This window comes from Rhizophagus irregularis, chromosome 19 (genome assembly GCF_026210795.1).
Source record: "Rhizophagus irregularis chromosome 19, complete sequence".
Lineage (NCBI taxonomy): Eukaryota > Fungi > Glomeromycota > Glomeromycetes > Glomerales > Glomeraceae > Rhizophagus > Rhizophagus irregularis.
In genome coordinates this window covers 1,339,955-1,364,297 of record NC_089447.1, presented here as the reverse complement: position 1 = coordinate 1,364,297, position 24,343 = coordinate 1,339,955, and the positions used below count along the sequence as shown (strand labels likewise).

The 24,343-nt window shown below is 30.8% G+C and overlaps 7 protein-coding genes across 8 annotated transcripts; 4 read left to right on the top strand and 3 right to left on the bottom strand.

The window, feature by feature from the left end:
* Nucleotides 1-2,453: 2,453 nt before the first annotated feature.
* On the top strand, nt 2,454-2,891 carry OCT59_010841 (uncharacterized protein; the record flags this gene model as incomplete). Its single annotated transcript, XM_066136138.1, has 1 exon — nt 2,454-2,891. One exon carries the CDS (start codon nt 2,454-2,456, stop codon nt 2,889-2,891), a length of 438 nt encoding a protein of 145 aa, XP_066000796.1.
* A 99-nt stretch (nt 2,892-2,990) lies between these two features.
* OCT59_010840 (uncharacterized protein) lies at nt 2,991-4,541 on the top strand (the record flags this gene model as incomplete). The annotated part of the gene is made up of 2 exons (XM_066136137.1): nt 2,991-3,342; nt 3,403-4,541. 2 exons carry the CDS (start codon nt 2,991-2,993, stop codon nt 4,539-4,541), a joined length of 1,491 nt encoding a protein of 496 aa, XP_066000795.1.
* A 5,959-nt stretch (nt 4,542-10,500) lies between these two features.
* Nucleotides 10,501-10,765, bottom strand: OCT59_010839 (uncharacterized protein; the record flags this gene model as incomplete). Its single annotated transcript, XM_066136136.1, has 2 exons — nt 10,501-10,569; nt 10,634-10,765. The coding sequence occupies 2 exons, from the start codon at nt 10,763-10,765 to the stop codon at nt 10,501-10,503; spliced, it is 201 nt and encodes a 66-aa protein (XP_066000794.1).
* Nucleotides 10,766-16,247: 5,482 nt separating this feature from the next.
* On the bottom strand, nt 16,248-18,880 carry OCT59_010838 (uncharacterized protein; the record flags this gene model as incomplete). Of its 2 annotated transcripts, none has more annotated exons than XM_066136134.1 (7): nt 16,248-16,885; nt 16,958-17,424; nt 17,503-18,118; nt 18,196-18,259; nt 18,323-18,411; nt 18,486-18,619; nt 18,704-18,880. In XM_066136134.1, the coding sequence occupies 7 exons, from the start codon at nt 18,804-18,806 to the stop codon at nt 16,460-16,462; spliced, it is 1,899 nt and encodes a 632-aa protein (XP_066000792.1). In that variant the 3' UTR covers nt 16,248-16,459. The 2 variants fall into 2 exon arrangements, with proteins under 2 accessions (XP_066000792.1, XP_066000793.1); XM_066136135.1 differs by having other exon boundaries at nt 16,248-16,874; nt 18,704-18,806.
* Nucleotides 18,881-18,961: 81 nt separating this feature from the next.
* OCT59_010837 (uncharacterized protein) lies at nt 18,962-21,213 on the top strand. Its single transcript, XM_066136133.1, has 3 exons — nt 18,962-19,228; nt 19,328-20,071; nt 20,188-21,213. The coding sequence occupies exons 1-3, from the start codon at nt 19,004-19,006 to the stop codon at nt 20,830-20,832; spliced, it is 1,614 nt and encodes a 537-aa protein (XP_066000791.1). The 5' UTR covers nt 18,962-19,003; the 3' UTR covers nt 20,833-21,213.
* On the bottom strand, nt 20,829-22,479 carry OCT59_010836 (uncharacterized protein). The gene is made up of 6 exons (XM_025325601.2): nt 22,192-22,479; nt 21,905-22,126; nt 21,615-21,824; nt 21,438-21,544; nt 21,260-21,356; nt 20,829-21,185 (listed from the first exon to the last, which is right to left on the bottom strand). The coding sequence occupies exons 1-6, from the start codon at nt 22,471-22,473 to the stop codon at nt 21,063-21,065; spliced, it is 1,041 nt and encodes a 346-aa protein (XP_025180372.1). The 5' UTR covers nt 22,474-22,479; the 3' UTR covers nt 20,829-21,062.
* Nucleotides 22,480-22,653: 174 nt separating this feature from the next.
* OCT59_010835 (uncharacterized protein) lies at nt 22,654-24,152 on the top strand (the record flags this gene model as incomplete). Its single annotated transcript, XM_025316467.2, has 7 exons — nt 22,654-22,785; nt 22,845-23,057; nt 23,141-23,214; nt 23,285-23,480; nt 23,557-23,720; nt 23,789-23,968; nt 24,044-24,152. The coding sequence occupies 7 exons, from the start codon at nt 22,654-22,656 to the stop codon at nt 24,150-24,152; spliced, it is 1,068 nt and encodes a 355-aa protein (XP_025180373.1).
* Between the last annotated feature and the right edge of the window lie 191 nt (nt 24,153-24,343).

The window sequence follows — 24,343 nt, the reverse complement described above, 5'->3', positions numbered from 1 at the left end:
CTGAACTGATGAAGATCTTTGTGCTATCCAAGTCACTGATATCCCGTTCTTCATCAAGAAAGAAGATGTTATTGCTCTTTTCAAAAAATACGGCAACATACAATTCTGTCATCTTCATACACGTGCTAATGCAAAAGTCCAACAAGCTCGCATTGTTTACGATGACGCTTCTTCCATCCAGCACTTCTTTGACAAGCAGTGAGCAATTTATTGTTATTCCACTTGTTTACGCATTATGCCATGTTCTCTTACCCTTGATCAAAAGAAATCATGTCGTGAATTTGTCACTGTTTTGTCTCAGCTCCCTCCCAACACCAAAGATGTGCATTTAGCGCCCTTGGTACGAGCAATTGGTGCTATGGCCATTAATATTCCTCTGTCCCTCAATTCTTACAAACCTAAAAGATGGGCTTACATCACTTTTAAATCACAACAAATGATGGACTCTGCGATGGAACAGTCTGTTGCCTTACAAGGTCATAGACTCCAATGGGAACTCCCAGAGAATACCAACAAGCTTTGCCATAGATGCGGCAAACTCAGTTGCGCCCCACTGCATGTCCTTTAAACAACTCTAGAGGTCGTTCATGTACTCGTAACCCCATTGCACACTTAAAAGAACGCTTCAATATTGGCCAATCTAATAATAATAATTCTTCTGCTAATCGCAGTAGACAATGCTCACGTTCTCAATCCAAAGATCGTTCCAATTCTCGACAGCATAACCATTCAGCTAATAATACTGGACGGAAAAATAACAATATCAACAATCCCTCCTCACCTAATTCTGCTGATCCCACTAATCCTAGTCAATCTGCTCAGTGTTCTCGATCTAATGAGCGTAAAGGTAAAGACCGTTCAGTCTCCTTTTCCACTTCCCAGCGTCATACTACCGCCGCACCTAACTCATCTGGCCACAATCCCCCATTGGTCGATGTCAATTGCTCCCAAATTCAAGAGATCCTTTCAGTGCTTAAAAGCCTTCAAGAAGATATGGCTAGTGTACGTGCTAGAATACATGCTCTTGAATTAGCTGACCAAAGGATGTCTCAGCTGGAACTTCGTGTTTTTGGACATAAGCAAGATGATGTTCTCACACCTGATCCTAATGATTCCCCACACATGCTAGTTGATAATCACCAAAGCACCCCCTTATATAACACAATCTAACCCGCCCACTTCAACTAGGTTTTTTTCTGACCCGGCTCTCCCTCCTCCAATGGCCTCTGCTTTCCACTTCAACATTTCCTCCTCTCCCATTCCCGAAACTGCTGATGAAGATACTATTAATAAAGAACATGCTGAAATTTATTCCTTTCAACGATCTTTAAATAACAAATTTGATCACTTATCCGGCTCTATTGAAAGATTTATTAGCTCCATTTCTGGTGGCTCTTCCTTGGACCTAGTCAATAAGACTTCGTCTGATTAATTTGTTATCCTCCCTTTTCACCCCGTAATTTTTATCATGATGCATTAATGATGAACAATAATATAGAATATGATACCTTTGTGTGCAATCCCCCTAACCCCGTAGTTTATAATGACAATTTTAATTATCCTTTATCTGATACATTATTTTATTCTTTCTCTTTAACCTCCCCCATCCCTGACTTATTTAACATTTCTTCTTTTAATGTTAATGGTTTTAAAACTCCTGGCCAAGGTTCTTTTAAGATTGACCAAATTTCTTCATTTTTCACTCAACAACATATTTCTTTTGGTGGTGTCGTTGACACCCATCTAAACGAATTAAAAGATTATTCCTCCTTTCATTCTGATCTCGGCTCAACCAAACATGGCCGTTCATCTGGTGGTGTTTCTTTGTTCATTCACAATTCTTTAGCCACTCATGTTCAATTTTATGAATCTTACTCTTCACGTATTTTATCGGTAGATTTATAATTCTAGCCAATTTTATAATGCCAGCTAAAATTAATTAGCATACGTGTACATAAATTTGTGCTGTAAATTAACTATAATTGGTTAAAAGGATGATCAATCGATTGAAAAATATAAAAAAAAAATTTTTATTTAATCTCTTTTTGCAATTATCTTCAAAATAAAACAAATAAAAGATAAGGGTATGGTGTGTCTCACCTATAAACCACAAAAATATCATGTGACTTTAAATTTTTATAAGTCAGGTATTAAGTAATAAAATACAAATTGAAACCGATAAAATAATATAATAGCATAAGCTAAACATTTCTAACGGTTTACTTTTTAAGATTTATTAGAAAAATTTAATTCTATTAAGTTCGAAAGTTCAAGAATAATTTATATGATCTATATGAAAAAAGGAAAATTTCGGACTGAGATCGGGGATATATCATCATGTGAATTTCATAGATCGGAATATATCGTTACAAGATCAGAATATATCCAACCTAATGTTACGCGAATTTCATATGAAAATTACCGATTTCAATTAATTTCCCACACATTAATCAATGACTCGTCCATCAAAGCAAAAATCCAAAGCTAAAGAGCAAGAAAGAAACAACTATGGAACGTTTACAAAAAAATCAAGGATATCTGATGAATTGGATGAATGGGGAGACGAAAATGATAGTGGGTGGGATGATGATGAAGTTAGTTTATTAAACGAAAAAAAAGCTCTTGAGTTGACTTGGTCAGATAACACACACTTGGAACAAAAAAAACGTGGACCATATCTTACCGGAAAAATAAAAAAATCAACATATTTTGACAAGTATGGACCAAGTGGTTCCTTTACAAAAGCTGCAAAAAGAACCATGAAAATTTCAACTTTCATGAATAGAAATCAGACAATTCCGGATGATTTTGTAGAAGTTTTGGATGATTTGGATGAAGAGGAACAGAATCAACTCAATATAGATGAAAGAATCAAAAATCTAAAGACTTAACTTGGAGAACAGCAAAAGATTTTAACAGTAACTGAATATAATAAAAAACGCGCAATATATGAGTATTTAAAGAGATTAGATGAAAATGGAAAGGGGAAGATGAAAGCTAGCAAAGAAGCTGCGCAGTTGATTTTTATAGATTGTGCACCAAACAGAGCAAGATCAATTCAATATTGGGCGAATTTTTGGCTTCAGAATAATCACCTTCCAATGAGTCGTCAAGGGAAACATCAAAAAACAATACGATTAATAGATGATGAGGATATAGCAGTGAAATGTCACACATGGATTCGATCTCAAGGCAGAACAACCACCCCATTGAAGTTTAAGGAATTTGTTGAGCAAAAATTGCTCATTAATTCTGGAATAACAAAAAAGAAAACTATCGCCAAAGCAACTACAACTCGATGGTTAAATGTACTTGGCTATAGCTTTCAATCACAAAAACAAGGTAAGAATTCGTTAATACAGTATTATACAAAAAAAACAATCACACATTATTTATATTAAGGTACATACTATGATGGTCATGAACGTCCTGATGTTGTTGAATATCGAAAGTTATTTCTGGATAAAATTTATAGTTATGAAAGGTACATGGCGAAGTATGAAGGTGAAACTATGGAACGAATACCACCAATGTTAAAATCTAATAATAAAGAGATAATCCTTGTAACACATGATGAGTGTATATTTTACTCTAATGATGGGAAACGAGGTGTATGGACAAAAACAGGAGAATTGCCATTGCGTAAAAAGGGAAATGGACGTTCGATAATGGTTAGCGAATTTTTGTCAGAAGAATGTGGCCGTCTTAAATTAAATGCACAACAGCATCAAGAAAACTCTTCCATACCTCAAGAAGCGCGCACTTATCTTAAGCCAGGCAAAGATCGAGAAGGATATTGGACAAGTGAACACCTAATCGATCAAGTAAAGACAAAAGCAATCCCTATTTTCGAAACTCTTTTTCCTAATTGTATTGGATTGTTTGCATTTGATAATAGTTCGAACCACGCAGCATTTAGGCATGATGCTCTTGTAGCTAGTAAAATGAACTTAAAACCGGGCGGAAAACAGCCAAAAATGAGGAACACGGTTTTTGGATTAAACAATCAGTACCAATCAATGGTAAACGAAAATGGGGAACCCAAAGGGATGAAACAAGTTTTAATTGAACGTGGCTTATGGAAAAATGGCCTTAATGCTGACTGTCAGTTGTGTAAAGATAAGGTGGATGATATAACACGGATTGATTGTTGTGCACGCCGGATTATTTCATTGCAACCTGATTTTTTGGCACAAAAAAGTGCGTTAGAGGAAGCAATACTAGAAGCTGGGCACTTGTGCATTTTCTACCCAAAGTTCCATTGTGAACTTAACTTTATTGAGAGATATTGGGGGGCAGCGAAAAGATATGCTCGCGAAAACTGTGACTATTCGTGGTCAAGCTTGCAACGTGTTGTTCCTGTAGCTTTAGAGTCTGTCGATACGATTATGATAAGAAAATTTGCAAGGAAGGCGTGGCGTTATATGGATTTATATAGAAATGGAATAACAGGTAAATTGGCTGAATATGCAGCCAAAAAGTATAAATCCCACCGTTGTATTCCAGATTATGTTTTAGTTGAGTTAAATAAAGTTGAATAAACTGCGCGATTGCAATTTGTTTTGAAACTCGATTCGTAATCATATGACGAAGTCACATGATATCACGCTAAGTCACGTGAAATCTACGTTTTTGAAATTTCGGACTTTGTGGTTTATAGGTGAGACGCACCATACTCATTTCTAATTTTAATTATCATAATATTATGGGCCGTCAACCACATTTTTTAATACCATATGTTGTAGTTTTGCACACAGCAAAAAAGGCAAATAAAAGCAACAAGTATGCAGTATGTCGAGCTTGTATTACAGTATTAGTATTATTGGAAAAGATGAAGCATATAAGTTAAAGTTTACAAATACTAAAAAAGAATGTGCACGTCATATTAAAAACTGTCTAAATTTTGCGCAGAAATATAGTTCATAACAAATAGCAAAACTTCTTGATGACGCAGCAAAAGATGGTGCGAAGAGTAAACCCTTTAAAAAAAGATGTTGTATAGAATCATCATCTGATGGATCATCTGATGATAATGACAATAATAATCCAATACTTGAAGAAGAAATATCAAATTTGGATGAGATTACACTGGATAATTATATATTCCGTCCATTAACAATTATTCAAGAACAGAAACTTGAACAACTTTTATTGGATGTAACTGTTTCATGTGGCTTTGCATTCTGATGGATTGAAGATCCTGCAGTTAAAAGTTTATTTTATTGGTTAAATCCAATGATTGCATTGCCTTCTCGAAAAGTATTATCAGGACGTATTTTAAAAGATGTAACTGATAAAGTTTCAACAAAATTACTTGATAATGCTAAAAATGATTTGTCTGGTGTAACTCTCACTTTTGATGGGTGAAAAAATGTGGCACGACAACATATTTTTAGTATAGTTCTTATTACATCTACAGGCGAAATGATTATTTAAAAAGCAATCAATTGCGACGGTAATAGAGGTACTGCCAATGAGATTATTCGAATTACACAACAACTTTTTGCAGAAAATATAAAAGTTAATAGGCTAGTTACAGATTCAGCATCAGAAAATGCTTCTGCATGGTGTGTATTTTCAGTTTTTTATTGTTTAATTTTAATTATATTTAATTAATTAACTAATTTAATTATTAAATTTATTAAATATATTATTAATAGAAACAACTTCAATTACTTTATCATGATAAACTATTTTTACCCTGTTTTGCTCATCAAATGAATTTATGTGTTAGTAATATATTTAAAGAATCAAATTATCTTACAAAAGTTGGTGAGCAAGCTGTTGCAATTGCTAGTTTTTTTAACCGTGCAAAAGTGTGGATTGGAAAATTATGAGAAGAGTAGGCAGCAATGTATAAAAATAAATATTATGCATTAATTGTACCCAATGATACTCGTTGGAATTCCCAATATTATTGTTTTGCAAGTTTATTGCGATCAAAATCTGCATTAAAAGTAAGTCTTGATTTTTTTAATAAAATTATATTATTCTATTACTAAAAAAATTAAAATTATTAGAATTTAGCAACAAAAATTGAAGAACAAGAAAGTAAAGCTCTAATCGGTCTGGTCCTAATTTGGCAATCTGGACCGAAAATTCAGATTGGTCAGGTCTAAGTTGATGTTTCAACTCAGACCAAAATATTCAGTCCAGTCTGGTCTGATTTCAGATTATAAATCTAATCTGGACCAAATTTTATGGATTGGACCAGACCAGACCGAATAAACATTTTCGTAATAGTTTTATATTAAAACCGTTGCGATTGTAATTATTAAATAAAAAAAATGTTGCGAAATATTTTTTTATATATTATAAAAAAATATTTACGCAACATTTTTTTAATTAATTTAATAAAAAAACATTGCGAAAATGTTTTTTTTAAAATATTATTATAGAAAAAACATTTTCGCAATATTTTTTTGATTAATTTAATAAAAAAACATTGTAAAAACGTTTTTTTTAATATATTATTATTAAGGTTGCTTGCCGAAACCTAGGGGTTTAGGCAAGATGGCGTTTCGCTGAAAAGCGAAATTCTGTCAAAACTATATTAAAGTTATATTAAAAAACTGGCGAAACTTTGGAGAAAGGCGAAACTGCCAAATGCCAAAACTGCCGAAACTCTGCCGAAACTATAATAAATCTATAGTAAAATTTTGACGAAACTAATCGTAGGATTTTGAAGAGGTTTAGACAAGCAACCTTACTGATGACCAAGATTTATGGATCGTTTCTCAGGATATTTCTAAAGCTTTTGATTCTATGGATCTTAATATGTTTAAACTAGCTTTAGAAAGATTACATTTTCCTGCACTTTTAGTGCACTTTATTCTTAATTTATTTACTAGACAAAATAACAAAATTATTACTTGTCATGGTGATACTCCTAGGTAAGGTTGCTTGTCTAAACCTCTTCAAAATCCTACGATTAGTTTCATCAAAATTTTACTATAGATTTATTATAGTTTTGGCAGAGTTTTGGCAGTTTTGGCATTTATAATAAGTTTCGGCAGTTTCGCCTTTCTCCAAAGTTTCGCCAGTTTTTTAATATAACTTTAATATAGTTTCGGCAGAATTTTGCTTTTCGGCAAAATGCCATCTTGCCTAAACCCTAGGTTTCGGCAAGCAACCTTACTCCTAGGTATAGAGTGCGTGTTGGTATTGACCAAGGAGAAATCATTTCCCCTCTTTTATGGGTGATCTATTTAGATCCTTTGCTTACAGTATTAAACCAAGAGGCGTCTGATCCTTTTTTTCTGAAATCGTCTGCTTTTCTGGATTATTCGCCTATGGAGTTTGAACAACATTCCTTACCATTATCACACCTTACATTTATGGATGACTCTACTTTAATATCATCCTCGAAATCTGGCATTAAAGACCGTTTGTCTATTACTGCAGAATTTTATACTCTTAACAACATTCAAGCCAATTCTGCCAAATATGTTTTACTTTGTTCTTCTGACCCATCTTCTGTAATTTCCTTTGGACTTTCCCCATCCCCTTTAATTAACGACATTACACTTACTCTCACTTCTTTGGCCCTTAATACTTCCTTTCAATTTTTAGGAGTTTGGTTTTCGCTCTCTGCTTCTTTGCAGTTTGTGCTTAAACAAGCTCGCTCCATGGTCAAAGATATGGCTGCTTTTCTTACACCAAAAAAATTATTAGCTCAACATGTTGCTTATTTGTATAATGCTGTTCTTCTTCTGAGATTAGAATTTCAATTACAGACTTCTTTATTTTCTGAATCCATCATTCAATCTATTATTTCCCTGATGCTTTCAATCATCAAGAAAAAAGCTGGTTTGGCTTCTACCACTCCTTTGGCACTTTTATGTCGCTTTTTGTCTTCCCACATTGCTTCTTGGCAAAAAATTTTTACTCATCCTGATTTTCGAGAATTTGCCAATTATGCCATTTCTTATCTTCAAGGATATATGGGTGCTGAAAGTTGTCCTACTACCATTGACCTGACGCCATGGTCTCAGATTCTTTCTTTACATTCCCATTCTTTATTCAATTCCTTATTCTTTTCTTCTCGATTGAATATCACATGGTCTCTTCTCTTCTGACCTCTGAGGCGAGATCTACATCCAGCCAAGCCTCTCCGATCTATCATTCCACAACGTTTATTTCAAACTAGTTGGAGACTTTGGAAGAATCTTAATCTCTTTGTCTTAGCACAACTCTCATCACCGTGTGGAAAATTCCTTCTGTCATGGCCTGACCTTCGATATTTGGGAATTGTTGGCAGAAAAGGACGCATCCCTGCTTGGTTTAAATTTTTGGTTGATAATATTTTATCTTCTTTTAATTCTTTTTTCTTTTTTTCTTCGTTTATTATTAATTCTTCTTTTACGATAGCTTCTTCTCTTTTACTAAATAATACAGTTCCTGATGGACAATATCGCCCATTATGGGCCCTTTCTCAGGATCGCATTACCCAGACTTTGCTTGTTGGCTGTGTATGTATAACATACTCAAAAAAAGGTCTTGCTATAATGTCTCATTGGCTTCCTGCCGCTAGTCCCGAATCTACCTCATTTTGCCCTTGTTCTGGTTGCTCTCATCATGTTCCTAAATATGCAGCGCTCTCTGCTATTAAACGACGTTGTACTAGTGAACGTTGTTTCCTCCAAGTTCAGTTGAATGATACTGTCGCCTATCCTACCAAGAATGCCAAAGTGTTCGCCACAGGACGACCTATTAAATTGTCGACCTCTTTAGCTTATACTTCTTCTTTAGCTATGGTCTCTCTTAACTTCCCTTCGAGTGATGTTATTGCCTCCACATCTTTAGATGATATAGATTAATTTCCGTCTGTCCTCCCTTATTCGACTTGTACTTTATACATGGATGGATCCTTTTTTGACTCAACTTCTGGGAACTCTCTTTCTATATCCTCTGCCTGGCTTGCCCTTAATGATGATAACCTTATTTTGGAATCTTCTTCAGATGTTATTCCAACAACTTACCCTTCTGCTCGAACAATTATATTGGGACATTTGGATGCCTCGCAACGTCTTCTTTCACTTATGGTTGGCCTCACAAGATTCCAATCTTGAAAATATTCCTCTCATTCTTTTTCTCCTCTTAACACTTTTGGCTCTTCTTTGGCGACAGTCTCTCAGGATTCCTGGTTTTCTTGGATATCCTCTTCAATAATTTGAGGTGGATCTTGGATTTCGCACTTGGATTTTCTGTGCTGCTTAACAGTTCAACCTCTTAGGATTTCTCTCTGGTAACGGACTGGATTTTGGGAAGTTGGATAGTTAACTCACACTGGCCTTCGGGTAAAGTTGGGGTATGCGATTCTGTAATAGTTTAGTTTTTCTTTTCTTTAATTTTATTTTAGTTTAGATTTCTTTACTTGTATGAGTCGTGAAGCTACTCTTTTTATTTTTTATTAGTATTTTCATATTTTTGTAATATTGTTCGATTCTTGTATTTCAATTTTAAAATATAAATAAAAGATATAGTCATAGGACTGTTTGCACAGTAGAAAGACGATCTAACCACCATTCAACTCATCGTTATGAGACGATTCCAACGAGCTATGGTGCATCTTTCTACGATCATTGGATGCCGAGTTAATACATGAAAAATAATATTTTTAGGTTTTGACAATTTCGACATATCGAAATTATTTTGGCATTTTGGCATTTCAACAGGTTTTAGTTTCAACATTTGAACAATAGCCTGTAGAGTTTCGGCAGGCAACTTTAATTGTTAATATCATGGTTTTCTACTGTACAGGAAGTACCACAATCATGCACAAAATGAATTTTTTGATGTGAATTTATAATCAAAATTGGATGTATTTGCTTCCAATTTTCATTATATCCTTGAAGTAAATATCAAACCTAATTAAATCAAACCATTCAAATGATAAGAAAATATGATAGTTATTGTTATTTAATCAGTGTACAAAAAATTGCTTGAATACATGCAAACCATTTTTCATTTTCAATATCATTGTTATCTTCTTTTCCTTCTATCTCAACAGTGTCACCTGCTTGAAGTTTTATGTTTCATTGATTATTGTATCATCATCTATAATTGTAAAAGAAAGATGCTGATAAAAATTAATATTATAATGCGCCACAGCTGCTTGCTGTCTAAAATAATTATCATATGTCCATGATATGTCTGAAACCATATTATTATATAGATTTCAAATAAGTGATTTAATATTCTGTAAGTAAACTAAAAAATGTAATTACTTATAATATCTTCTTCAATATCTTCATTTAAAAGTTAAATACCATTCATCAAACAAACTTTTAATTTTTCCATTAATTTGTATATGATTATGTAAACCATGATCTATTAAATATCTTAAATTATAAATTGTAGTTAATGATCGATAAATATAATTATTAGCTAAGACTTTGCAATGTGTTTTCTCATTTGACAAAATCCAATTTTCTTATTGGTATGTGGTACAACCATTTCTTTCAAAGATACCAATGCATTAATAAGATTGCTAAAGCATCATGCATGTTCAGAAAGATGACAAAGAACATGAAGGTTTGGTAAATTTGAAAACTCTTCCAGAAATACCTATCAATTTCAATTATCAGAAGTTAATTGCTAAAATAAAATCTTATTATAAAGAAAATTTTACCTTTAGCAGATCAATAGACAAGTTTTGCAACATCACATCTAATCTAACATAATTATTATCAAATATTGATTCTGCAAACACTGCTTTTGAACATATGGCAAACTTAACCCAACATTGTTTAATTATCAACATTGCTTGTGAATTTAATTGTAATTGGTTATTTTCTTTGATATGTTGAATTATATTGTCTTTGATAGAGTGTTTGTTAAGGCATTTATGTAATAGAAATAGCATCATTATAGTAACCTTAATGTATCATACATGTATGTACTGGTCAGCTGCTTACATACCACTTAGATGTATTCTTGTCCTGATGGTCACTACTATACTATTGGAGGTATAGTGAAATTTACTGTGGGGTTTCACTACGCTAGATGGTGTGCATAGACGGTAAAACCTCATGTGCAATGTCTTAATAGTAGTTTACCTTCTAACAGGTTTAGACTGATTGAGATGTTTGTAAGCTTACAGATATATTAGATTTTAAGGTGAGGTTCAATTCCTTAGTGAATTTGACATATTGGTAGAGAATTCTGGGTGGCTGGGTAGGTCACTTATAATTAAAAGGAGGGATTCAGTACCTTTAACAGCTTACTATCCTGGTAGTCACTGCTATTACTACTGGAGGATTTACAACTGTGGTGGGCTGGTATGGTAATCATGACCTGTAATGGGCTTTAAGTGAGACTATACTAGTAGCGCTAGTATTGCACCAATTCAATGTTTCGTTTAACATAACCCCCCCTCCCCCTGTTTTTGGATTTTTTATGTAAAAAAAATACATGTAATTTAGGCCAGAATTAGACAAATCTTTAAGTTTTAGCTGGAATTATCATCCAAAATTTTTGCTCACTTTTTTGGTCAAAATTTTGGCCAAAATTAATGGTAATTCTGGCCATGTATTTTATTTTATGTATTATTTTTTGTTCCCCCCCCTCCCCCTAGATTGGGATCCCTATGTTATGTTAAACAAAGAATTGGCTTGAAGCGACCTAACCATCATGAAAGGATTTGGATGATAGATAGCGCTAGTAGGTAGATCACTATTAGTAACCTTGCTATTCAGAAGGGTATAAGCTAAATGGTTCCTGCCTAGTGTAATATATAGGGGGTAGAGGGATGATATCTTGCTCATTACTTAATAAGTGTGGGTCATTAGGATTTACATTTTGATATTTATATGATTACTTAAGTGGTTAAAGGCCTTTACCATGTTGTTATTATACGTGCTTAGCCATAAGGATACTCCTAAAACATAAAAAAAAAAAAAAATATTCTCATATTATCACAACAATGTTCAAATATTTTATATAGATTTTCCTTAGAGTGAAGTCTGGATAACTTGCAAAAATAATCAATTAAAGTTTTTTTAAAATTGCCAGTCTTGAGTTTTTTGGAATACTTATTGGCATAGATAGGAAAGAACCCCAAAATATATATAAAAAAGTTAGAGGTAGCCAAAAAAATTTTTACTAATAGCTATATGCATTTTTTCAGGGCCAGAATTATGATAATTTTGGTAAGTGACTAAAAAAGGAAATATCTTTTCACCGGGAATTATCTAAAAAAGAAAAGATTTTCATGTTTTTTTTTGGCTGATTGTACGCAAACTTGGATCTGACTTTTTTATGTATATTTTGGATTCTAATAGGAAGAAAAGTAGCTTCTCTAAGAAAGATTTGTTTTACAGTCAGAGTTTTCATTTAACAGTATATACATAGGTTTCAGTCTTGAGATAAATAAGTAGTTTAATGCTTATTAAATTAGGATTTTATATAATTTTACTGTATATGTAATATACAGTTCTCCCTCGATATAACAAACTCTACATTCCGGCTGATTAGGTTTTTGTTATAAGCAACTTCGTTAACACTATAACGAATTATTCGGTATAGTATAATGAATTATTCGGTATAGTAGATATGTCAGTCATACAGATCATGTGACTTATTGATCTGATTAACCGATTATTCAATTTTTTTTATTACTAATATTGGGTTCTTTTTATTTATTTTATTGTAGAGGACTTTCTGGACTTCGAAATGGATACCTGGAATGAGAAGTAAGTGGAAGTTCAGTTTTTTTAGTGTTTTATTTTTTTTTACTAACTGTTTTTATTTATTTATTTTTTTATAAGTTTTGGTGAACTTTTGAGAATAAAAAAAAACTATTCGTAGGTATTACAAACTTAATTTTTTTTTGTTTTTTTTTTTTAATAAAGTAGAACAGTTTACTAACCGTTATTCTTATTTATTTTATTTTTTATAGTTTTAGAATGGATTTTGATTAAAAAAGAGCTAAAATTCGTAAGTATTATGAACTTAGCTTTTTTTTGTTTCTTTTTTTTATTAGTGATTAACAGTTCGTTATTTGATCTTATTTTTATTTTTTTTTAGGTTTCAGGTGGATTTTGATAGAAAAAGTGCTAAAAATCGTAAGTATGAATCAAATCTTTTTTAGTTTTTTTTTTGCTTTTTTTAATAAAGTGGACCATTTTTATTTATTTTTTCTTATAGGTTTTGAGCGTAGAGATGCGAAAATTCGGATCATTTGCCAATCCATCCGATCTGAATGGATAGTGGATGCATCCAGATGGATTAAGGATATCCGTTTTAATCTGAAACAGCATCCAATGATCGTACAGAGATGCACAATAGCTCGTTCGAATAGTCATAATGAGACGATTTGAATGAGCTATTGTGCATCTCTGTACGATCACTGGATGCCGAGATATTCGGCAAAACGTCAAACATTGGCATTTTCATTTTACGATTATGCAAAATTTTACGTTTTGCCGAATATCTTGGCATCCAGTGATCGTACAGAGATGCACAATATCTCATTCGAATCGTCTCATTGCAACGATTCGAATGAGCTACAGTGCACCCCTGTACAATGATTGGATGCCGAGATATTCGGCAAAACGTCAAAAATTAGCATTTTTTATTTACGATACTACCAATTTTTGACGGTTTGCCGAATATCTCGGCATCCAACAATCGTACAGAGATGCACAATAGCTCATTCGAATCGTCTCATTGTAACGATTCGAATGAGCTATAGTGCATCTCTATACGATTGTTGGGTGCCGAGATACCCAAAAATTTGAAGTTAATCTGGATTCATATGGGCCGATCCTTGGAATCTAATTTTTTTACACAAAAATAATTTCATTAAAGCAAATATAAATTATCATTTATATAAGAATAATAAATTTATACTAGATAATGCAAAAAAAACTAATTAATTATATAATTTTTAATTTTTTTTTAATATAAGATATCATTAAAATTTAAAAGATCAAATATAACTCTCATGACAAAATCATTGATAATTCTTCGTAGAAATAAGCTATACAAATAAATTTACATTCATTTGAAAGAGAAAATCGAGATCTATCTAATGAATCTAAAATCAAGTGAATTGAATCACTAGTTGCTCAGTAATTACGTTCAGTATATTTATTGAATTTTATCTAAATTTGATCATTAATTACTTCACATGTAGTGATTCAATTTGAATGATCTTTGCTCCCTAAGGTGATGCCAACTTTTATCTTTAAAATAAATTTAAAATAATTCGTTTAATATATGTAGATGTTTAGGAATCATCAATTATATTATTAATATAAAATTTTATAAGTTTGATAAAATCTGATATAAAAAAATTTATTAAATACCTGTAGATGCAAGCTACACGAATGAAATTATATTCATTTGAAAGAGAAAATTGAGTCTATCTAATAAGCCTAAAATCGAATGAATTGAATCACTGGATTGTGAATAATTACGTCTAATATATTTATTTTTAATTTTTAATTTTGATTTGACTTTGATCGTTAATTACGCCTCATCCAGTGATCAAATTTTCCTGATCTTTGATTCTTACGATAGAGCAAATTCTCAGCTTTCAAATGAATGTAAAATAATGACGTTAGCATATCTCCAGGAATAATAATGCACGATTTTGTCACCTGCATAAAGTCCGATCTGAAAATTTTATTTCTTACCAAAAAATGCTTTCATAAGAGAATCCCAAATTCTTTTACTTTATTTAAAAGATTTTATTTGCCATTTAAGGATTTTAGTAGAATAAATCTAATAAAATAATTTTAAAAAATAAAAAACAAATATATAATTAGTTATTTTGAAAAAAAAGAATATCTTATTATTCATTTTACAACTATTTTACATCATAATTATTTTTTATTTGCATGTATTTTTTACAAAGAAAAAACAATAAATTAAAGCTAAAAATTATGAAAAAATATGTCTTATCTATGTATATAAAATATTAAGTTTTTTCTTTTACTTACCACTTAAAAATAACTGCTATATTTGCTTATAAACTTTTTTGTCATATTTAATAAAAGTGAATAGAAAAATGATGGAAAAGTGATGGGCAGTGATGGGGAAAAAGAAGTGATTATTACCGTTATTTTTGAATATTGATTAAAAAAATTTTTATTATTTTTTATTAAATCTGAGTTACGTAAATATGTAACACATATTTAATTTAGATTTGTGTAATGTTAATCTTACTAAAATATTAAATTTTTATAAAAATCTTAATTTAGACTAATTCCAAAAATTGGCACATATGATTCAGATTTAATCTTATGATAATCTGGATTGATCCGGGCGGATCACGGATTGTAAAATTTCATCCAGATCGCATCTCTATTTGAGCGGAATTCTGACGGAAAAAGAATTAACTAAGATTCGTAAGTACTAGTACGATTGAATCTTAATTTTTTTTTATTTTTTTTAATAAAGTGGAACAGTTTACTAACCATCCTTTTTTTATTTTATAGACTTCAATTCAAGTAGATTTTCAAAGATGGAAAGAAGATTCATAAGTGCGAGTATGAATCTTAGTTATTTTTTTAGTTTTTTTTATAAATTTACTAACTGTTTTTATTTTTTTTTTTAGAAGTTTCAGCGGGTGGGTAATATCAAAAGAAGAAACTTGAAACAGATTTATTACTTAGTACGTATTTAAAGGATGTGGTGACATGTATATGTGTGGGTGGTTTCTTTTGTTAGAACGTTTACTAACACTTTTAAATTTTTATAGAAATGAGCAATAAATTAACAAAATAAAGACGCAATTCACTCACTTTACTTTGTACTATGTTATACAGTAAATAAATAGTAACTTCGTTATATCAAGGGTTTTTTTCATATTTAAATTAGTACCACACTGAAAATCTGTTATATCGTGTTATTCGCTATATTGAGGTCGTTGTAGAGAGAGGTGACTGTAGTTAATTATTTTTATCTTAATAAAGTGTTAAATGTACTGCAGATAACAAAAAAAAAAATTTAGTTTTTTAATTACTATTAATTAAATACCTAAATGTTAATATTAATTTGCAAAATAAGTTGATATACAGTATTATTATAAATTAAATATATATAAATTACTTGCAGTTTTTTGAAGTAAATTTTTTAGTTTTGATTTTTCAAATCAATTAATTATTGGAAGTTTATTTTGTTTACTTTAATAATTAAAAAATTTTTTTGATTAAATAAAATTACTCCTTACTTTTATAATAAAATATTTATATTTGTAAATTCAGGAATATATAACAAATTAAAAAATGAAAATTGATTTAATTCAAAATAATTTTATAGATTACTTAATATATATGTTTCAGAATTTATTTATTTTTAATACAAATAGATATAAATATTATAAATGTGATTGTAATGATCTATAAAAGTATTAAGATTCAATGTCTATTGCAAATAAAAAAAAAAGGGACAAAAATTAATTACTAAACTAATATTATACAATCCAAACCATTATATTACTTAAAATTTCTTAATGGTTCATATTTGGCCATCCGAAATTTGTACTTGTAGTACTACTCATAAACCCATTACCATTAACAGCAGAAAATAAATGATTATTATTGTTCGATTGATTTTGATTTTGATTTTGATTTTGATTAGTAATACTATTAATTAAATTTTTTTGTTGATGAGATAATAGTCCATTTGATTGATTTGGTCGCCCATTCGAAAATGGACTAATTTGTTGTGTCCCAAAACCTGAAGGTACTATTTGTTGTAATTGTCCAATTCCATGATCTGACGTAGTATTCATAGAAGTATATGACATATTTGTGTTTTCAATCAATGGAAATGATGATATTGAAGTTACATTTCCAAAATTTGGCAAAGAATTTTGACGATTTGCCATCATTTCAGGTGAAACAATTGAATTTTGCTGCATACTAACACCAAACTGGAAATTATTTTTATTCAAAAAAAAAGTCAGCTTTAATCGAAAAAAATGTATTTAAATGATTTTACTTACTAGATTATTATCAGCATTGTTGGTTCTAAATGGAATATTAGATGTATTAGAAATAAGACTTCCATCATATGCTCTAGCCTCATAAGAATTCATTCTACCACCAAACCCACTATTCAAACCATTAAATTCATTAGACGACATTGTTGAACTACTCGTGCTAAAATTTAGCCCAAATAAATCAGTTCCAGATGGTGTAGAAGTTCTCGCATTTTCAAAAGTACTATTAGATAAGATTGATTGGTTGGAATTAAAACCAACTCCTCTACTCACTAAATTTTGTTGAGTCTGACTAAATTGATTTTGTTGCTCAGCGGAACTAGCTGATCTTAGTGGTATTCCGTTATTTATTGAATTAAATGAATTAGGATTATGGCTTATTAATGATTGTTGAGGTGCACTGAATAATGAAAGGATTGCATTTTTATCAAATTTATTTTGTTGCTGTTGAGTTAGTGGTTGTTGAATTTCTTTAAAATTATAAGAGATAAATTATTAATAACTTTTTATTTATTAACTTTTTTTTAAAAAAAAGAAGTTTAACAAACCAGTTTCTGAAGAAAGTGATCCAAACGCGTCCAAAATGGTTTGCGAAGAATTTTGAGTAGTATTTTGAAATGGAATTTGTTTCGAAGAATTTATAAGTGATTGGCCGGATGATTGTGAAATTGGTAATTTAATTTGCATTCGCTGTTGTTCTGTTTGAGGATTAACCGAAGGATTGGATTTCGGACTACTGGTACTATTGTTATTCAAACTCTCAGCATTACGAGCTTCTAACAGTAATGCAGCAGCTACTTCAACATTACCACCAGTACGTCGAAGAGCATCGCGGTTTTTTGCTTCGTCTTGGAATCCCATATTCCATAACTGGGTTAACTTTTCATCACTCGAAATATTTGAAACAATTGATGATGATGCAGATGGAGCCGATCCACTTGGAAGTCTACAGAGAATTTCAATAGCTGCACTAAGATCACCGTTAGTAGTATTTAAAACTTCGCGATTTCGGGCGTGATCAGTGAATCCCATATCTTTGAGTTGACGTAACGCGCTATCATGATTACCACGTTCATTATTATTATATTTTATAATGGAATCATTTGCTGCACGACGTGGAGGTGTCGGAGGAGGTACAGATGAACTAAACGTTGATTGCTTAGGCTGATTAATCAATAAAGATTAATAAATATATATATTGATGGAATAAGCTTTTATATTGTAAAAAATATATCTCACACCTTATCAGGATGATCACGATAGATTTGCCTTTCGTATTTGTTTCGTATATATCTTTCCATTTCACTATAAAAATATGATTAACAATTAAGCTTCACAAAAATTTTATACACAAAAGCTATAATTTACCTATCGGAAGCATTAACTGGCACAGGATGTAATTCTGAATGAGGGTTCCATTTGGCATTAGCTTTCAAATTTCCCCACTGTCGCATATTCTATAAGTCGATGCGGACATTAATTAGACAAAAAGTCAATTAATTTATATAGAAACTTTGATTCGATCAATCACCTCAATTTGTTCCGGTGTCCAAGAATCTAAAGATATTGATTTAACTTTAGAAATATGAGTACCCATTTTGCGATGTAGGCCACCACAACGTATGCAAAGAAATACGCCAAGGTTGTGAGAAGCCCATCGAGGCCCTAAAAATATTTGTTCAAGTAAAAAAAATGTACTTATACAAAACGAAAAGAACAAGGGCGGAATAATGGTTTTTATATACCGACCTTTTGCACCACAGTCAGCGCATGTATCGTTTCCGGGTTGTTTTGTCATTTCGAGCAAGATGCGCTCATTCTTTTCGTTGACTACTTTTTTAGCTCTATCCATGTTGTTTAAGTTCTTAGTAAAAACAGGTTTCCAATTAGAATTTTTAGATGGCAACAAGAAGTGAGTTTGTAAACAATAAGTATTATATTATGAATTGCATTATGTAATAACGTGTCTAAAGCATAAACTAACCAATTTAGGATCTAATCTACGTAATGAAGATATCAACTTTTTTTTATTAAAAAAAATTTAAAAAAATGTCTGGATCTTTGACCACAGATTTAGAGAGTTCGATTAAAGAAAACGAAGAGTCTTTAAAAGAAATAGAAGAACTATTACTTTTTAGTCCACAAGATTCTGAATTAAAGAATCTTTCTAGAGAACTCAAGGACTTGATAAAATTACAACAAGAACAATTATTACAAGTAAAAAAGAATGAACTACTCGCACATTTTGGCTTATTCGAAGAACAAAATAAAACGGTAAAGGAAAATGAATATTTGAACATATGTTTATTGAGTTAGATAAAAATGTGTTAACTTTCGTCTTTCTCTTGTTGTTTCCGAAATTCGAACTTGGAGACGGAAAGCACTGATGTAGCAGCACAACGCAAATCATTGGCAAATATTGAAGATACAGAAATTATACAACCTGGTGATAAATGTTGCATTCCGTGGACTCATCCGGATTATGAAAAAGTGTTTTTTTTACCAGGATTAATACATAGTATTAATACAGAGAAGAAAACTTGTAATGTTTTGATTTTAACTCCAATTACCCCTTCAACTCGTATATGCAAAAAATATATTTCTTCTCATTGTAAAACAGTACCTTGTGCTTATAATTACTCTCATGGAGAAGAGATATCATTTGAACTTGTAGCGCCTTATGAACTTTTGAATATTGATCATGTGGATACATATCAAATTGGCCGGTATTTTTGGGCGGAGTATAAAGACGAAGTTTGGTATATGGCCAAACTTATAAATATTGAAGAAGGTGGTCAAGGATTCAGAGTAATTTACAAAGGCTATGAGAATGAACATCCAGATGGTTTCGTAGTTTCTCATGATGAAATCATACCAGTTGTTGGACTTGAAAACGAGGATGAAAGTTCTTTCGGCGAATATTCCGATGATGATGAAAGTGCCAGTTTAAGTGAAAGCGATTCTCCTTCGTTGAGATTGGGACTAGGTTCTGAAAGTAATGATAGTGATATTTTAAATGTTTATAATCACAATGATACCCAGGTTCATTTTGCAGAATGGGAAAAACATACGAAAGGCGTTGCTTCTCGGATTATGGCAAAAATGGGATATAAAATGGTAATGATTAAAATAAATTAAATAAGAATGATCATTTTACATTTAAATTTTTTCCGAATCAGGTAAGAAGGTAAATTATTGGCAGATCTAAACGAAAGTTTATCGGTTATTCTTAGGGCGAAGGTTTAGGAAAAAACAGCGAAGGTATAACAAGTCCGATTGAAGTAAAACTCTTTAGTAAGGGAGTTTCATTAGACTTTATTGATAAGGAAGGAAAACCTGACCTGACCGGGCCACATCGTCGACGCCGACGTCGTCATAAATCGGAAGGATCAAAAACTGTCCATAATTCATCTAAAAGAATCAAAAACAGAATTGGATATACTTCTTCTAGTGCTAATAATAATAATTCAGATGTTTTTGATTTTTTGAACGTCTCATTAAATAAAAGCAAACATCGTGAAAACAGTAATTTTACTGAAGCTTGTAATGTATCAACAACTTTATTGTCTGCTGGATCATTATCAAATGGTAATAGTGGTGGTGCTAGCGGTAATGAACGTTTCCAAAAATCGACATTGGAAAATAGCCAGTTACAACTTTATCATATTCAGAATCAACTAAATCAAAAATACCAAGAACTTCAAAAAGCTAAAGAATCATTAAAGAGAAATGAAAAGAAAGATTCCACTATGGCTAAACATTTTAGAGAAAAAATAAATCAAATTGAGGCAACTTATCAGGCATTAAAAAGAAAAGAACAAGAAATTCAGCGTGGTCTTGATAGAGCAAAGGGAAATAAAAAAATGATCGTATTTTAGATATTATTTTAGATATAATGGCATATTATGCGAGTTAATTAATTTAATTATTTTCGCAAAAATTTAATATTTATAAAATTTGATGAAATATGAGATATATAGTATTATAGTGTGATTGATTATATAATCTTATTAAAAAGTTTTAATTTAATCACATAAAAATCTCGAAATATATTCAATAAATACAGTATGTATACATTATTAAGACTAGTACTGGCAAAATATTGTATTCAACGTCTCTTATAAACACATGGCTTTAATAATTCTGCAGCATGGTGTGATTGCAACTTTTTTGTCTTGTTAGATTTTTTCTTGGCGAAATCAAACATAATAAACATCTTATTTGAATTATCCTTAAATAAAGGAAAATGTTAAAAATTTAAAACGAACGTACAATCATAATTATTTATAATATTTATTTTCATACCTTCTTCATTAATTTAAATCCGATCTCTGCGAGAACTTCAATAAATTTATTAATATCAGAGAATCGACTTACAACCTCAGCAATTTTCAATTCACCACTATTTACAAAAAAATAAAAATTAATATATACAACACATGTACATACTCCATAAATTTAAAATACAAGTTAATAGACTAACCTTGGTTTCAATACACGATATGCTTCTTTGAGAAACTCAACATAATTGGTTCCCATAAGCGATAAACAAAATATCACAATATCAAAGAAACTGTCAGGAATCGGTAGCTAAAAATGAAATAATTTATTTATTAAAAAGATAAATTTTCCAATAAATCAGGTAAATTATAATTCATACCTTGGCAATATCGCACACGATCACTTTATCGTGTTTAGCAACCAAATCGAATGATAGCACTTTATTTGGTGATTCCAATCCTATCTTACCTTCACCACAACCCAAATCTGCAACAATTATTTCTTCTGACTTCTGCTTCAAATATAACAATATTAAATCAACAGGATTAACTGGCCACGATTCAACAACTGACCTAAATCCATCATGATACTATCAATGAAGTTGAATTGTTAATAAGTCCGTTTACAATTTTATAAAACTTATTAAAAAATAATTAATTTACATTTAACCTCATCAAATAATTGTGGGTTCTCCTGAAACATTTCTAAAGCCTTTGATCCAGTTATTGTGTATAATTGTTCATTTATCCAACGAAATTTACCCTCAGATAATTTCTTTCTCATTTTTTCTAATTTACCATTTTTTAATTTTTCGGGGTTTAATAATACTTCTTTAGCGCTTTCTTCAGAGTTATCGAAATCATCAGCATCTGCGAAAGGACTATGTGTATTCTAAAGAATAATTTAGTTAAATTTCTAAGTAGGATTTAGGAATCCATTTTAATTACGAAAACAACCTTTGATTTCGATTTTTTAGAAATAATCATTTGCTTATTTTGTCCAATTTGATGATGTTCTTTCAATTTTTCATCTTTTATAGATTGTGCATATTTTTTCGGCTTATTCTTATCTAACTGGTTTGGCTCTTGATTCTTACTTATTTTTGAAATATTATTCAGTTTACGTTTCTTCTTTTCTGTATATGCCACTTGTTCTTGCGTTCTTTTTTTATTACGTTTATCATTTGTTGTTGTTTTTTGAGGTTTCACTTTTCCTAAATTCCAACCGGTTTCAAACATATTGGCAAAAGTTTCAAAACCAAACAAAAAAAAAAATCTTAAATAATCTGATCGATTATCACGTGATCAGACGATCTAAAAAAATTTGGAATTTTACTGAATTAGGAAATTTTTTTTAGGAATAGAATTAATTCCTAAAATAGGAAATTTTTTTATGATTATATCTTTTTTTTTAAAAAAATGAAAGAATTATTTACAGAAACTTCCCAATATCGAAATTGGTTCTATTCAAAGGAGAAACTGCAAGAAATCCGTGAAAAGAATCATGTGTCAGCTGTAGAGCGAGTGAAACAAAGGGTGTTGGAGGAAGCTGTAAGTAAAATATATTTATTGAATATTTTATTCGAATTATTCATTGTTATTTTCCTTAGGAACTGCAAAAATTAGTTTCAGCAAAATCAACACCTACACGTGGTGAACAACCTGAACGAGTAAATTCACCGCGATTAAATCCATCTGAAATCGAATATTTAAAGATGGAAGATGAATTAGCATTGTGCAATTATTATCAAACACAAATTCCTTTAGTCGACAGTAAATTCCCCGAGGAAATTCAAAAAAATAAATTCACAGATAAAGTAAAAGTAATTATAATTTAATTATAATTCCTTGATCAATAAAATTCTAATCGTATAATATGATGATTAAAATTAATTTCTTTGTTTAGGCCAGTGCAATAACATATGTAAAGAGATTTTATTTACGAAATACTATGATGGATTATCACCCCAGGGATATAATGTGGGTCCGATTGGATTGTTTATTAAAGCATAAAATCAAATTAATCTTAACGAAATAATGTAATTTGCAGGATAACTTGTCTTTTCCTCGCTGCAAAAACCGAATTTTCGTTTGTTCCTATCGAAGATTTTATTAAATTCTTAACTACCAAAGCGACCAAGGAAGTTTTTTTCGATTTAGAGTTAATAGTTGCACGAAGTTTAAGATATGAATTTACTGTTCATCATCCATATCTCAGTGCGTATGGACTATTTCTAGACATGCAAGTATGTATTAAATTTTGAAATAAGTTTATAGTTTTTATAATTAACTATTGATCACCGTACTTTTTATTTAATGAAGACGGCTTTAAAAGATGCAAAAAAAATACAAGCTATATACGAAAAATCAAAGGAATACATTCACAAATCTCTTTTCACCGATACAATGTTTCTTTATCAACCATCACAAATCGCATTAGCAACGGTACGTATTGCTGCCAAAGAATTAAATTTTGATCTGAATAGGTAAGAATAATTTTTATAAGTAAATAATTTTAAATATTATTAATATGGAATTTCTTTCGGGTTACTAGTTATTTTCGTATAAAATTTAACTCTGAACCTAAAGGAAAACTAGATAATTTATACAAGATACTCGATGAAATTGAAAAAATTATAAAAGAATATGAACCTACTCCCCTCAATAAGGCAAAAGAGATCGATGCTAGATTACATAAATGTAAAAATCCCGAAAAAAATCCAAATAGCGCCATGTAAGTGTTAAAAATGAGAACAGCCATTTAATATTTATGCTATTTATACTAAAATAAACTAAATAAAAAATTAAGTTCAAGGAAGAGAAAGCTCGAAAGAGAAGGCCTTGAAGATGCCGATCACCATAAAAAAAAAAGAATTGAAGACGAATATCAAAAATCTTTAGAAGAAGTATTTAAATAGTCTTGAGAAAAATTCGTGTGTTATTAATGTAATTTCTTCTGTTATAATAAAAACAATGATTGTGCTACGTATACAATGAAGATTTATTAATTATATTTTATATCAATACAGTCAACTTTCCATTACCCTCCCATCTATAAATGCACTATACAAAAATTATGTATATGGTCCCAAGGGGAGCGCATTTATAG